Source organism: Trachemys scripta, chromosome 14 (genome assembly GCF_013100865.1).
Source record: "Trachemys scripta elegans isolate TJP31775 chromosome 14, CAS_Tse_1.0, whole genome shotgun sequence".
In the NCBI taxonomy this organism is placed as follows: Eukaryota; Metazoa; Chordata; order Testudines; family Emydidae; genus Trachemys; species Trachemys scripta.
This window is the reverse complement of record NC_048311.1, coordinates 28,507,565-28,523,818: the sequence shown is the minus strand read 5'-3', so window position 1 is coordinate 28,523,818 and position 16,254 is coordinate 28,507,565. Positions and strand designations below refer to the sequence as shown.

Here is a 16,254-nt window from a genome sequence, read left to right as displayed (position 1 = left end):
AGAACAGACAATATGGGAAACTAATCTAAAATCAAAGTCTACATATTACTGGGAAGCAAGAAAGCTTAAAGCCCTCTTTTAGGAAATAGCTCTAGTTATTTGCTACATTGGGATGCCTCCTGGATTTCCCAGGAACTTCTCTGGGGTTGTTTTAACGGTCCAGGCACTCCTATAAGGAAACCTCGTATCTCCAATATTCTGAGTCAAATTCTACTGACCTCTCTCTAGTTGCCCACCAGGAATACAATTTTAAAATGTCTCAATTGGTTGGGAAGCTTATATTTGGAATAAATGTTCAATATTTCAACATCACAAAAGATTAGGCATGAGGTGCCCCAAGGTTCCACATGAGAACTAGTGTTACTTAATGCATTTCTCAGTGAACTGGAAAATGGAGCAAACAACAAAATTTACAGATGATGCAAAATTTAGGTTAGTCAAGATTTAAAGAAGACTGAAAAACTTTCAAGGGGTTTAAGAAAAGTAGAGGAATGGGCAACATGTCAGCAGGTGAGACTCAATATTGAGAAATGCAAGGTAATGTACACTGGAAAGAATAAACTGAAACATTCAGCCACATTGTTGAGTTCTAAATTAAATGTAACCATTTAGGAAAAAGACAAAGACAGTTCATGACAACTTCTGTTCAGTATGCCGTGGTGGTCAAATACGCAAACAAAATGTTATGGTGCACAAAGACTAGGCCAGAAAACAAGATGGAAAATATTATAGTACTTCAAATCAATAGCTTACTCTCAACTGGGATATTGCATTCAGTTCTAGTTGCCTTAGTACTTTGCAACCTTAATCATCTTTTAATAGCGTTTTGTGTAGAATGTGTGTGTAAATATTGTATCTGTCTTGACCAATTTAATAAGGAACAGGTTAATTCTTTGTAAGGAACAAAGGGTAAGCTTAGTAAATTCGTCAATCGCTTCTGGAGACTGCAGAGTTATAAGGATGTCCCTACAGAAATAAGATAAACATGTAGCACTAAAATGCCACCCAACAAGCCATAACAAGAACCAGCTTTTTGTTTTTAATTAAAAGCACAACAAAATATTTTTTTCATGTCTCATTCACTTATTTGTTGTTGTTATAGAATCAAAACACAGAATTTTTCCTTTTAATGAAAAGCAGAAGCAGTTTAACCCCCACCCCCTTCCTCCTATTATTTTTTTTAAAGGAGACGTGTAAAAGCCCAGAAAACTGTCCTTTGTAATGGTGCCAAGGCAAATTTCAATCCTTTATGCAATGCGGTATCGAGGCAACAATATTTGGTAAGTGTAGGAAGAAAGTTCCAAGTAAGTGCCTTGAATATCTCAACCGCCTAAGTGGCTGATCCGAGGCGGTCCACCATTATTGCCCCTTCTCTGAACATATTTATGGGTAGTCTGGCCAAGGAATAACAATGAAAAATATATCAGATATCCATTTTACCATTGAGTTACTGGAGAGAGAGAGACTATATTAAAAAATTAAAAGGAAAGACTCAAAAAAACCTTGTAAGATGAGTAACCTTGTAAGATTGAACTCATTCAACAAAGTCTCAATTGTTGATTAACTCACTGGGGCTAAGAATCAGCATCTTCCAGTGCTAATATATTAACAAATTGCAGAAGCAGCTCTGGACTTGACGGTGCAAAAATCAATGGGAATTTGGCTTCTACCTCAAGTCTGAAAATGGGACTTAGGATCCTACGTCACTTCAGACATTTCTGAACATTACCCAATGCTTAAAAGAACAAGTACAATTTTGGGGAACTCTTTTACATTAAAGATATAAAAGAATTAGAAAAGGAATGGAAGTTGAGTGGACATTACTGAGATGTAAAGTAGAAGATAAATACTGAAGGGGAATGCCATAAAAACTGCTAGAAAGGTATAAACTGAAACTAAGAAAGGAATGGGTATTAAGGAAGTTCCTAAGAAACTTTTTATTCAAGAGGATATGTGTGGAATGAACTAACAAAGGCACCAACAGAACTGCAACTATTAAGATATTAACACGTTAAAAATGAGTTAAACACCTACTGGAAGGAAAAAACAGCTTAGGGCAGAAGACTAGGCAAACAGTTTGACACATCTAGAAGAGATGCTTGAAAACACTATTTAATAGTTGGAGAGGGACCTAGGACTCAAGAAAGCTGGGTTCTGTTCCAGACTCTGCTACTCTCATTATACTACCGTGGTCAAGTCACTATATGTCTGTGTCTCAATGGGCCAGCCCCCATTTGTAAATAGGACAATAATACTTGCTAATCATTATGAATTTTTTGAGATACTCTGACGATGATTATCCCGAAATGTTACTGTACTAGGAAGTACAGATACAGGAACAGAAAGAATGAGCCATGGGCACTTTGGCACCGAATCAGGATCTGAAACACTGCACAAGTGTTTAGAAGTCAGTATAGAAAAAACAGTAGAGACAAGGGGAGATTCTCCAAACTCATCTCTCCTTACATCAGGTTGGTACTCTTTGTGTGAGTTCATGATCAAAGACTGGGATATGTGGATTTGTGCAAGCTCTACTACTTCTGTATTTTCCTGCATATTTCAATTTACAACATGGTTCTAATGCAGGCAAATCACTTTGCATTTCAGTGATAATTTTATGTAATAATTCTGATAACCAGGGCCGGCTCCAGGCACCAGCTTGGCAAGCAGGTGCTTGGGGCGGCCACTCCGGGAAGGGGCGGCAGGTCCAGCTATTCGGCGGACGGTCCCTCACGCCCGCTCGGAGCAAAGGACCTTCCGCCGAATTGCCGCCACAGATCGCGATCGCGGCTTTTTTATTTTTTTTTTGGCTGCCTGGGGCCGGCCTTGCTGATAACAATATTAGATTAATTTCCCCAACCTGTACATTACAAATAGTGAGCTTTGCAATGGAGCAGACTGAGGAAAAATGAACATTAGGAATCTTTGATTTCACTGACCATGTTCAGAATAATCTTAGCAGTGCTAATCATATGGAATCATTTATGTACAATACTAACACAATGAATACATAAGATCTGCAATAAACATTATTTTTATCCCAAGTGTTGTCAAATTATAGCTCTCTTAACAGAAGTCATGAAATAACAGGTTATAGTAATACCAGAAACCTCCATTCAAAACAATATTGTTGCCTAAAAAGCATCATTTAACAGCTAAAATAGCTGAAATACCATCTTGAAACAAAGAGCATTGGATAAGTATTTGCCCCTGGGGTTCAGACAGTTTAATTCTCTTTTATTAACAAAAACAAAAAAGAAAGCTAGCTGAAATTATGGTAGAAGATTTTCTCTTGAAGCAAGATATTATTGTCAAATGTCGAGTTTGTTTGCCCAAGGAAAGAAATCTAGTAGGACAGTACAGTTTACCTGTTCCTGTGTCTCCAACTCCTTGTGCTGCAGCTTTTTTTCTGTAGACCGTACCTGATTGCAATAATTTTCCATTTCGTCTTGTAAAGCCTGAAACAATATCAATCAATACAAAACACACGTTAAAAATTAGAAGATGGAAGGAAAAAAACCCCATATACATCTCTATCCCGATATAACACGACCTGATAGAACACGAATTCGAATATAACGCGGTAAAGCAGTGCTCCGGGGGGGCGGGGCTGCGTGCTCCAGCGGATCAAAGCAAGTTCCATATAACGGGGTATCACCAATAACGCGGTAAGATTTTTTGGCTCCCGAGGACAGCGTTATATCGGGGTAGAGGTGTAATTGCGTTCAGGTGGTAGCGAAAGTCCTGGGTATTGTATACTCTTCAATCTTCGTTTTCAACAATATCATGAGAGCCACTGACAAACTTATTCTCACTTAACCCCTTACTACACAGGTAGTTCCGCTGATTACAACAGGACTACCAATGTAGGAGTAAGGGTAACAGAATTGAGCTCTCTCATCTATTTATAAGTATTGCTAATGTTCATAAAGTTCCCCTTACTCTTTTTATTTGTACAACCTGTGTTTTGTTTGTAATGATTTCATGGTGCACCAGTACTTTGACTTAAGGGGGGCGGGGAATCTGCTCTCTCAGGAACCATGTCTTGCATCTGCAGTGGAAATGGACTCAAGGTTATCTAAACTGTAAGCTCTTTGAGGTAAGGCTTTACCTGCTAGCAAAGCACCTAGCACATATATATACAAATGAGAAATACAAATCTAATAAATAATGATTGCTAATAACAATGCTAATTTAACTGATCTTTGTCTTGCTCTTAAATCATCACAATTTTTAATAAAATCAGATGAGGCCCATTACTTATTTGGTTTGTTATTATTTATTTGTATTGCTGGACCTCAGGCCCCAACTCTCAGGCCAAGGCTCCAAAGTGCTAGATGATGTAAGAACACACAAAAAGACAGTTCATGTCCCAAGGAGGTTATAATCAAAATATGATAATTCCAACAACTAAACAATTAACAAAAAGGTTTGTTAACATTATCGTTAAATGTTTTAATGCACACTGAATATTTACTTACTAAAGCTTAATTATAGGCCCCCGTTTGAATCTGGGCATTGGTACCTCAAGAGTTGACTTGAAGCAAGGTGCACAATGCTTATGCTAGAGAGACACCATCACAGAGGTGGTGATGGTAGCAGAAGAGAAGCATTTAGGGTTATCTGTAGAAGACTAGGAACTGGGAACACAACTAGTGTATCAGCTGGAAAGTACAGAGCAGGGTCAGGACTGTCTCTGAAAATGGAAATTTAGATCTGACGATACATAACAAATATAATTATAATGACTTAAAAATCTAAACAGCATGGACATGCTACTCTAAAATCTGCTGTAAAAGAGAGATCAGCAAAATTGTGTTCCCTTAATGCATTTTGCAGAGCATGTGGTATATTACATGCTATTGAACGTGGAATACCCATAAATAAATCGGAATAATTAAAGGTACTTGCAGTACTAAACATTTAACAGAAAAAAAATCTCTCTTTTCCACAGCACTGAAATACTGTAGTCTCAAATCATTTACAGCATAAAATTGCTATTCAGATAAGATAAGAGGACTAGTTATCATAGATCTTGCACATTGTTTTGAAGTGATGCCAGGCGTTAACTTTAAAGTATTAAAGCTATAAGACCATTACATATTCTGATGCCAAAAAGTTTAACCAGACCCAGGAATGAACTTTAAGCCTGCACAGTGGCTTTTACACTATCATTTTTGCTACACTATGTTGAAAATCAGTCTTTGTAGCCAGTCTTCTGTGCTCAACACGTCTTGAAGTTCAATACATTGTATTAATATCCTGAAAAAAATTATTCATGTAACGTGTGGTTTGTTTTTGTATTTCTGATATGGCAATTTAAAAATAGAGCTATAACTTAGGATTCAAATAATTATGTCATACTATTACATGAATTTGTAAAAAGAATGGGGTCTTTTCATGTACTAGAAAATCAATTGAGACAGGCCATGGACCCAATGAACTCAATGAGTTTTGTTATTGATTTCAATGGGATTGAGCATATAGAGAAATTTGTTTCCCTTTTTACTAAAATCAGGAATGTCCAATAGCCATATTTGTATTAGCTGTCTGAGATCCTACAGGACCCACCTTCTACCTCCATTTTCAATTGAGCAACTAATATCATCCATCTAGCATGTCATGGTGAAAAAGAGAATTAGGGAATTGTTCGTACACTGGAAGGGATCCTCAACTGTGCTGATGCCACCCACTCACCACGTTTATTTCCTTCACTCAAAGCTGCCAACCTTCCTCTAACTGGAAAGTTTCATTCATTTGCTTGGTTTCTGTGGTATAAAAAAGCATGTGTGTATACGTTTTTGTTTTATTTTATTTTCGTCTTTGAGAAAAAACAACAACTTTCATTGGATTCCACTAGGAAAGTCCAGAGCAAGTAAATACATCCACCAAGACCGTACTGATAGTAAACACAGCAACAACTTGGCACCATTGAAGAGAACTTGTAAAGCACCATCTCATCCATCAATTTCCCCCTTTTGTCTTTATTATTTTCTTAAAGCACACAAATATATTGTGCAGAGGGCCTACAGTGAAAAGTACATGACAATCTGAGGATATGTGGGTTTAACTATCATACATTTGCTTCTTAAAATGTTGTAAATTCTATTCTATTACAGAGATCATTACCATTAAACAATTATCCAACATAGAATATATTGTGTGAGTTTATAGACAATTCCCATTATCTATTATAACTGTCAGTCCTTAACGTGCTTGGGTATTGGGACGGTGGAGAGACATTTAACTCCTTTGTGAGAGTCTGATGAAGTCATCTAGCACTTAAGGTTTCTGAGCGGGGTAGAGTGCGAGCCAAGTCCAATACTGGTCACTTCACAGCAGCCATTGTTGTGTAGCAAGGCTGTTCTCTGAATGATTCCATTAGTTCTCCTCGTTGCATGGGAAGTGAAGCATCCAGAAGGAAACACCAAATCAAGATAATCAGCATTATATCAAAGCCCATCCAAGAAAAGAAAAGAAAAAGTGTGGGGTTGGAGGAGTGTGATCCTTGCATATCAATATCTCCAGAGAATAAGAATTACAGATAAATAATTTCCCTGTGCAAGATTCCCATTCCTACACAGTAAGAACCTTGCTGGATATCCCAAAAGAAAACAGAATGTAAAGCTGCATAAAGTGTCAATGAAAAGGGCACTTCCACAGCATAGACAAGGAGACTTTTATATCTAGTCTTACATTTCTATCCCGAAGGAAGATCGCTCCAACAACATTACTCTTGGACTATAGTTAATAAGATTCTTGAGACACAAACCCTTCAAAATGCTCCACAGACTATTGATGCTAGAGACTTGAAACCTATCACCTTCTGATTACCTCATCATTGTGAAATATGAAATGTTTGGTTCAATAATTGGCAAGAGGATTTTTGTTAAAATATATACTCAGATATATGCAGGTCCCTGTTATTCAAATGAGAGTAATGTCCCTCCTCCTCTGATATTTAGTAATTACACTCAAAATTCTTTTGAATGCCTAAAATCTCATATTTAAGGAGAACAGCTTGGATGCAGTGTCTGCTATTCAATGCTGCCAAGTTTGTATTGAATTTTGAAGCCAGGTTGACTGACTTGCAAGGAAAAAAAAGAAGGGGGCGGGGGGAATGTTATCCAAGGTTTTACCGAGTGTGCGGCTCAGGGTAGCTATGAATCCAGGGTTCACAAAGCTCTTCAATCTACCTCTTCTCATGCAGGATGCACTTAAAATGTATTAAACAGTTGACAGCTTATCCTGGGAGCACGGTATAACCTCTCTTTTGGAAAATTAAACATAGGATTAGGGTTCAAAAGTCATTATTCAGCAAAAAAAAAATGGCTATACTGCACTCACCCCAATTACTCAGTAACACAACTGGGCATTTGTTTTATGGAAGTATAAGCTTTTATGCAAAATCTTCAAAATGCAAAGTTCTACCCATGGAATACCGATGCCTACGTTTAATGACTGATGGGATGGACAACACAGTATAGTGTAAAAATTAAAAAATCCAGCCTTAAGTTTTGAACCACAAAGGCAGTTTCCATTTTTTCCAAATGGAAAACAAAAGCGTAACAAATTAGGATTTGTCTGGACACACAAAGTTTGCTGCAAACTCGGGGTGTGACTCTACCCACACTAGCCTGCCATGTACTAACTGTCCATGTGGACTCTGTTGACATGCGTTAACAGTTTGTTAATCAGTTAAACTGTTCAAGGTACAAAATTCATCCCTTTCTCAGCTTTTCTGAGTTGGCTTACATCACTGCTGTAAAGACAGTATTTTTTCAGTTATACTGGCTTTCAAATGCCATGTAAACATGTTTGCTGTTGAAAGTCTACACCATACCTGACCTTGGAAGTGCTTTGTGTTGGCCTGAGAACAAAGAAATGAAATGTTTTGCTTTCCAGCCCAGATATCCTACACTTTGAAAAGCACTTAAACATGTAAATGAGATAATAAGCTCTACTGCAACAATGTGGGTGAACTACAGCTGCGGAAAAAGGCACATTCATTAGATTTATTGATAAAAATGGGAAAAAACTAAAACATTTTATATTGCAAATGTTTTTGAGTTTTAACTAACTGTTCATAAGATGCAAAGAACACATTAAATTGATAGTCACGTGCCTGATGGAAAAGAGGAGAGACTGTTTTGTGGTTAAGGTGCTGATCTAGGACTCGGAAGATCTGGATTTAATTCCTGGCTCCACAGGCTTCCTTTATTACTTCAGGCAAGTCACTCAATGTCTCTGTAGCTCAGTTCTCCTCCAACTGTGAAATGGGGATATTAACACTGCTTTTGTTAATATCTGTGAGACACTCAGATACGATGGGGATTTTAGCAGATAGATGGAATGTGTGAACAGAATGTTATGGCTTGGATAGGTTTTATTTTTAACCCCCACGAACATAGCAGAGCCAACTAAACTTTTAACTAAACTTTCATTTGGAAGAGCAAATCCACTCTTGGTAACTGAGAACAGGGTTTGGAGACAATAGGATTGCACATGTGGAAGTAAGTGCAGCACTTGTCCTACAAAATCTTTTATACTGGTGGGTGACATATGAGACCAGAAAAATCCAACTTGACTTTTAAATCAGAGGTTGCAACGGTGACAGATTTTTTTTAAAACTTGTAAACCATATAGTTTTGACTTGGAGTCACAGACATAAATATGGAATGGCATGATGCCAGTTCTACAAAGTCACTTTTCAGACAGAAACACACAGTGAGGCATTAGTTACAAGGTCTAGTTGGAAGAAAGAAAAAAAAAAGACCTGGAAGGATCAAACGAACAAGCATACAATGGTGATACAAGAAGGATTTTTTTTTTCATTTTTAATATATGAAAAAATGTTCTGCTCGTACTTTAACTACTGTACAGGAAATAGTTAAAGAGAAAAAACTGTGCATAAAAACTTGGAAAAACTGAACAGGCAGAAACCAAAACTGTTTTGACCTATTTTTGCATAATGTGAAGTATTTAACTATTGTATTTTCTTCAGAAACCTTCAACGAAAATTATTTCCTCCTTTATGTAAGTTACTGAGCACACAGGCCTTGTTCTTGCTCCAACTAAAGTCAATGGCAAAACTCCCAATGATTTCAGTGGTACAGAATTGGCCACAGTGAACATGGTATGCTATTCCTCCTCTTCAGTATAATTAGCTGAATAAATAAGAAGAGAGGCTTGTAGGGAAGCGGAAGTCTTTTAAAATGTTCTCCATGCAAGACCTGACAGTATTCTAATCTTGAAGAGCAGGGTGTTAAACTCGAAAGTCATTGTTCATCAAGATCAGCATAAGCCTGGTAGGGGCATATTCTCTTTTTGATACACATGCATAACTCTTACTGGTTGCAAAGCAGCTATGCATGCACATCAAGAAGAGAACAGGCCTCAGTTCTTATGATCAATGTAGAGTAATACTAATAATAGGGGTAATAATAGTTAGTTCTTTTCATCTTCAAAGGGCTTCACATACATTACCCAATTAATATAATTAGTTAATGAAAGATGCAGTAATAAAAGCTACTGTAATTACCTACTGTTGTCTTAATTCTCTCACTAACAATGCCCACTGAAGAGTGCTTCTACTTTACACTCTCAAAATCTGCGCCAACAATTCTGGAGTACAGGTCTCCCTTTGAATATCTCTTTAATTCAGATTAAAATCATTTATGGCTTTTCTCTCCACTAACATGTGAAGAAAAGCCTAACTCTGGAAGCTTAAGGAAAATCTATACAAACATGAACACAAACTACACAGCATTTTGTTCTAGAACTACATATGCACTTGTAAACTATCTAAAACCGTGACAAAATAGCAATGACCCAACCCTGAGCCCTGTCATCTGTTTATGGAGTGGTAGGTCAGGAATAGTCTAAAGATCACACAGGCAAGAATTCATCTTCTAAGTTGGGTGGTTTCTCTATTTATAGAAGCAACTGCAGCTCCTAGTTGAAAAATAGGTCAAGTTTATCATCAAAAGTAATCTCAGGTACTCTCCAACTAAACTAATGTCCCATCTCTCCTTTTAAGTAATTGTTCTCTTTGTTCAAATATTCCCTGATTAAATAAAGTGGTGTGATCCTGTGGGTGACATTACATTAAAGCAGGGGGTCTCAATCTTCATTGCACTACGACCGGTTTCTGACAACCCCGGGAGGGGAGAGTGAAGGCTGAGTTTGCCTAAGTCCTGCTGCCCTGGGCAGGGGGCGCCAAAGCCCAAGCGCTTCAGCCCCAACTGGGGGGCCTGTTGCCTGAGCCCCGCTGCCCAGGGCTGAAGCCCTCGGGCTTCAGCTTTGGCCCTGATTGGTGATGCTGAGGCTTTGGTTTCAGCCCCGGGCCTAGGCAAGTCTAATGCCAGCCCTGGCGACCCCATTAAAATGGGGTCATGATCCACTTTGGGGTCCTGACCCGAAGTTTGAGAACCGCTGCACGAAAGGTGGCTGGGCTTATTGTTATTAAAATAAAACTTGGGAAAATGTCATTCCAGAGACCACTGCTGTGCTCCTTTAGTCACAAAAGTATAGGGACAAGGATTGAGATTTGGGTCAAATTTTCTGCTGGTGCAAAAATTGATGCAGCTCCATTGATTTCAATAGAGTTTTGCCCATTTACTCCACCAAAGAATTTGGACCTTGGTTTTTTCCCCTATTGTTCTGCATTCCAGTGCATGATCGTTTCAAAACCTCTGTGCTCAATTTCTCTCTTGTTTTTGGTGTAAAGGAAAGGAAATCTTATGGTTTTAACCTAATACATATGTATGCTATTCACATATGGCAAAATTCCTTTCTGGTGGGAACTTTTTAGCTGTTGTTGCAACACACCATATATCCAAGAAATTCTGCTTTGATGTTGAACTATTGCTACACTACTCATTAGGCTACTGATTCAATATGAAAGGCAACATTTCTGTGGTCTGTGTCAAAACAATAGCTTTGTTTTCACAAACAACGCTTCCCCCTCAGCCTATATCCAGTGGTCAATATTACTGCAACTGAAAAAGAAAAAATTCATATTATTATTCTGCTCTGAAAATAGTTTGTGGGTTTAATCACTCAAGTTATTCTTACAGGCCCAGATTTTTAAAAATATTTCGGCTTTGTGACGCTCAGCGTTGCACTGCCTAATGGAGTTAGAAATCTAAATCCCTTTTGAAAATGAGATGTAGACACCTACCTCACTTAGGTGTTGCAACACTACCGCAGCAACACCTAAATACCTTTCAGAATCTGAGCCACAGTCTATAAATAACATTGGAATTATTTTTATGTTTATACAGATAGCGCCGATGATTTATTGTACACCAGGGATAAAAATTAAAACATCTGAAACAATATTTTCCATTTATATAACACCTTCCTCCCATGGTTCTCTCAGGCTTTTATGAGCAATTAAGCCTTGTCACCAATGTAAGATAGATAAGGATTACATACTCTTTACAGATGGGGAACTGAGGCATAGGGAGTAACTGACTTTCCTGGGTCCTGCAAGACAGTGGCAGAGCTGTGAATAGACTCCAGGAATCCTGATAGCTAATCTCTTGTGCAAACTACTAACTAATACTGCTTCTCAATGTTCAAACAGCAATCACACCATGGAATGAAAACACAAGTGTTAACCAGTGAATCTTTTCCAAAAATATGCTCCCAACAGTGCTATATGCCTCTAAAAGAACCCCAACATATTTTCCTCATTCTCTGCTACCACCATGAAGTTTCTTTGGTCAAGAATTAGACGGATTTTCAAAAGACTCTGGATTCAGCAGCTCCCCCTGAGAACAATGGCTAGATTCTGAGCAAATCTGAAAATCTGGCCACTTTGCTGATGTGCCTACATGGGAGCTGAGAGCTCTTGGGAATTTGGCCTTAGCTGTGACTCTTGAATGCTTTTTAAAATTAGGCCAGGGCTCTCTTCTGAGCTTGTCAATACTGCTTCTTACATTTGCCAGGAGGAATTGCTGTTGTGTAACCCAAGATTCCTCCCCCTCCACTTGATCATACCACTAGTGTGCGGGGGAGGGGAAATAAAAAGAGCATTGGAGTCCAAGATCATGCTTAAGTCTCTGTAGTAGCAGGGAACAGTTTGCTACTAGGCCACCAAACCACCCATGAAAGAGAGAGATTGTTTACTCTCCGTTTTCTTGAATATCATAGGATCTAAGACCACCCTGTTTTTAAGTTTCAAGACTTATATAGACTCATAGACTTTAAGGTCAGAAGGGACCATTATGATCATCTGGTCTGACCCCCTGCATGCTGCAGGCCACAAAACCATCCCTACCCTTCCCTATATACAAGTCATAGAATACACTATATACTTTGGCTCTTGCGCAGCTCAGTCCATCCAACAAATTGCATCTGGGAATCCAAAGTGGTGTCTTCCAGAGTACTCCGAATACTCTTGGTCAAGATTTTCAACACTGTTGGTTCTAACGATGCAAACTCCTGTACCATTGCGTTCTTTCTGTTAGATCCTGGTTTTTGTGTATTTTCAGCATTTTCTGGAAACGTTTTGGGTTTGCTGGCCCAACATTTTAGTCCCCGTTTCAGCAAGGTATTTAAGCACGAACCTAATTCTAAGCATGCAAGCAGTTCCAGTGAAGTCAACAGGACCACTGGTACACTTAAAGTTAGGCATGTGCTTTAAGCACCTTGCTAAACTGGAACGTACAGGGTGAAATAAGGTAAGATAAGTCCCGGAAAGGTATGAACTCAAGTAAAACGGTTACATAAAACACAAGATTTTTTGAGGTGGCAATGGTGGTGGTGGGGAATGACAGGGAGACTCAAAGAGCAATAATAAACTGGCTTTCACATGTCCTTCTCACTGACCTACAAAAAACAACAAACATTGGTATTATCATGTGAAAACACTGTTTTGTCTAGTACCAGAACGCATTAGAGTTGTCATGATTAAGATATTCTGAATGCTTGTCAGCGATCAGACTCCAGTTACTGCAGTATTTCTACAGGAATATCTTGTTTGTATGCTTTAAAGCAAGTCTTTCCCAAGCTGCATTAGGATCATGGTCAAGAGTACTCAGGGAGAGTTTGGAGGTCAGAGGTCACTGAAAGGAAAGTCAACTACTTAATTTCTTTTCTGCTTTCACTTTGAGGGATGTGGGGGGGAAACACATGGTATTTCATATATTCTAGATAAAATGGATCTTTTAAACCCAAAGATACCATGACATCCTTAGCATACACTTATGAAGAAAAAGTTCAAAACTTCCAATTTAAACCACTTAGAATGAGAGGATTTACCAAGATTCTGTCTAATGTTCAGCTGACGCATTGTCAAAAACATTTATCACACAACCTTTTGAAGTTTCTTAGCTTCCCTCTAGTTATTAAAGCTTGAATTGCAGAGTTTGTTATCAACCTCAGAGCACACATGCGAAGGTATTTTTTAAAGTCAGCCTTTCAGTTTGATTTCAGGACTATTAAGCAAAATAAAAGTGTCCCAATCAAGCTAAATGCCTAATAAACTATTTTTTATGCTGAATGTGCATAAAGGTTATGTCTGACTGATCCACTAGATACTTCCTCCCCGCACCCCATTAAATCATATAAGTAAAGGAAGCTGCAAGGAGTCTATCGTTTTCATAGCAGGTTTTCTGTGAAGTCCTGAAGTTAATTTTAAGCTTTTGGTATATGTCAACCTATGCCATAAGCATACCTGGAATGTAGCATCACTGGATATATATATCAGTGGAAGATTACTATTGAGAATGTTTGTTAATAAGTAACACTATCATGAGATGTTTCAGCACACATTGGATTTCTCCTATAATTCAAAAAGAGCAAATATCAGGCTCCTATCAATACTGCCAGCAACGGTTCTGAGGTGCTCCTACCTTGTGATAAAGCATATTTATATACCACTTGCTAAACAATTCAGTCTTTAGACAGTGGAACCAGATCTTGCAATATATTGAAGACCCTCAACGTCCATTGATTATAATGGAAGTTTGTGGTATTAGCAGCTTACAGATGGCAATTAGCATGTTGCACTGGCCGCAAAGTTCTTTACAACCTTCTTTTAAAAAACTATTGTCTGCTGTAGATTCGTGAAGCCCTGATGTTTCAGACATTTTCAGGAAGCATCTTATGATGTTTTGCTCCTTTTCTAGTCAATAGTAAAGGTTCAGGAATTTCTAATCAATAGGCTAATTTGCTTCTTTGTAAGTATAAAATTAAAAGGTGGTACTCTGCGGGGCAGATGACTGAACTACCAATTACTACTTTCAGGACTGCTTGCAGTCTCCCTGTAGCAGTAGGAGCAGTATTTGTTGGATAAAACAACACTAGGTTCTACTGCACACACAAAAAGATGAAGGAAGGCGCTTAATCATGTCTTTACACCTTAATCAACTACATTAAGTTGCAAGGCAAACGGCTGCTTTTTGAACTGAACAAGAGCTAGCTTGAATCAACTGAGCCTGCACATCCAATATATGCTCTGGGACGTGAAAGGCAGCAGAGTAATACCTTTTCAAAATTACATCTTTAAGCCAAACCTGCAATGGTTCTTGGCAGTGTAGGATATACAGTAGTTTAACTCAAACGCTTTTCTTCAAAGTCTTTAATGAGACCCAGCCCTATTACATTTGCAACCACACTTGATAATGCAATTGCTCCTATTTAAATACATGGGTGGAAACAACATTCTGAAGTTTAATTTTTTTTAATCACGTTGAGATGAAACTCATTTACTTAAAAAGAAAAAGAAAAAATGAAAAAGGTAAAAAGGCGGCCCTCTGCAGCTGGTCAAATAGATTACTATAATCTAATCTTATTAGCCTGAGGAAAAAGAAAACTGTTTTTCAAGTATATACTTTAGAGAGCATTGGCTGTCAAATTTTTTTTAAAGACATACTAACAAATTGATTGGAAATAAGCTTGTCCCCAAATGTGTCTGATTTAGTTAGTAACACAAAGTTATGGCGGAGATGGTTGTCAGCATAAATTATATGTGCAAGTACATCTGCAATTCAAAATCCTTTTTTGAATTTATATAAAAAAATTAAATGAAGGGAAAAAAAATCTACTATAGATTTTTTAGATTTCTTTCCCAGTATTTTAGCGATATAGAATATCTGGTGCAAAATAGAATAAACTAAACAAAGAACAAACCCCCATGAAACTGATACAATTTTAAAAGTCCATCTTTACCTGGCTTACATCCTAAATATAATTGTGCACAAATTCCAAATTTCTTGCATAATTCTTTTTTTGAAATTTGCCAAAGCAATGCCAAAAGTATATTTTGTTTCTTGACTCTAACCTATCCTTTTTGGGTGAGGTTGTTAAGAAGGTTGTAGCAAAGCAAATTTGGTGTCACTGGAGTCCTAATAATGTTTTAAAAGTCTGTTGATCTGGCTCTGAGCTGCACAAAAGCTGCACTAGTTTCATTAGTTGATCTTCTCCTAGTGATGGACAAAACTCTCTGTCTTCGCTTATTTGTTTAGATCCGTCAGCAGCTTCTGATACCATTGACCACGCAGCTTTGCTGACTTCCGTGTAGACCTTGACTGGAATCGACAGGACATCTCTTCAGTGATTTGTTGTTTCCTTTTAAAGAGTTCCCACAAGGTGGCAATGAGGCAATTGAGCAATTGCCTAAAGGCTTTCTGATGTGAGGTTGTGCAGGGACCTTTTCACTCAAGTGTCATTCAATATATATGTAAGGTGAGGTGACGCGGGCAGCAATGTCATCTATATGCAGAGACATGGCTCAGATTACTTTATCACTGAACTAAGATGTGGGGTCTATTTGCTGTGCCAGTGCTCGGCTGAGATAAGGACTGGCAGTTCAGCCAGTTTAGAGCAGATGGAAATGATACTGGCAGGATGAAGGGAGCACTCTGAAGGCATGGTGGAAATGGGGTCTTTTCACATTATTGATGTGATTCAGACTCCTTTAGTCCAAGAGATCTGCTGTCTGCGCCTGTTTCTGTGTCCCCAACTGGTGGCCAAAACCACCTTTTTAATTTGTGTCTATTGTGACCATTTCTTTCTGATACGCACCTTCTTCCACGTGTCTGAGATGAAGTTTAACTGGTTTTATTGCCATTATCTTTTCCACTTATATGCACTGCTGACCAATATGTCATTATTTTTCTATTAGAGATTAATTTATCAATATTTGCACAATGGTCCTAGAAAAGATTCTACTCCAGCTACTACAAACTGATCTGCTATGGCAGTGAATTCTGAGGGTAGGTAGCCTATCTATATGCCCATCAC

The 16,254-nt window shown here is 38.2% G+C and overlaps 1 protein-coding gene across 4 annotated transcripts in view; it reads right to left on the bottom strand.

The window, feature by feature from the left end:
• Positions 1-16,254, bottom strand: part of CEP112 (centrosomal protein 112) — a 290,713-nt gene that overhangs the window by 20,097 nt on the left and 254,362 nt on the right. For all 4 annotated transcript variants that reach the window (XM_034789933.1, XM_034789932.1, XM_034789931.1 and 1 more), the window contains one exon: positions 3,369-3,458. In XM_034789933.1, coding sequence (XP_034645824.1) covers positions 3,369-3,458 — 90 coding nt within the window. The remainder of the gene's footprint in view (positions 1-3,368; positions 3,459-16,254) is intronic.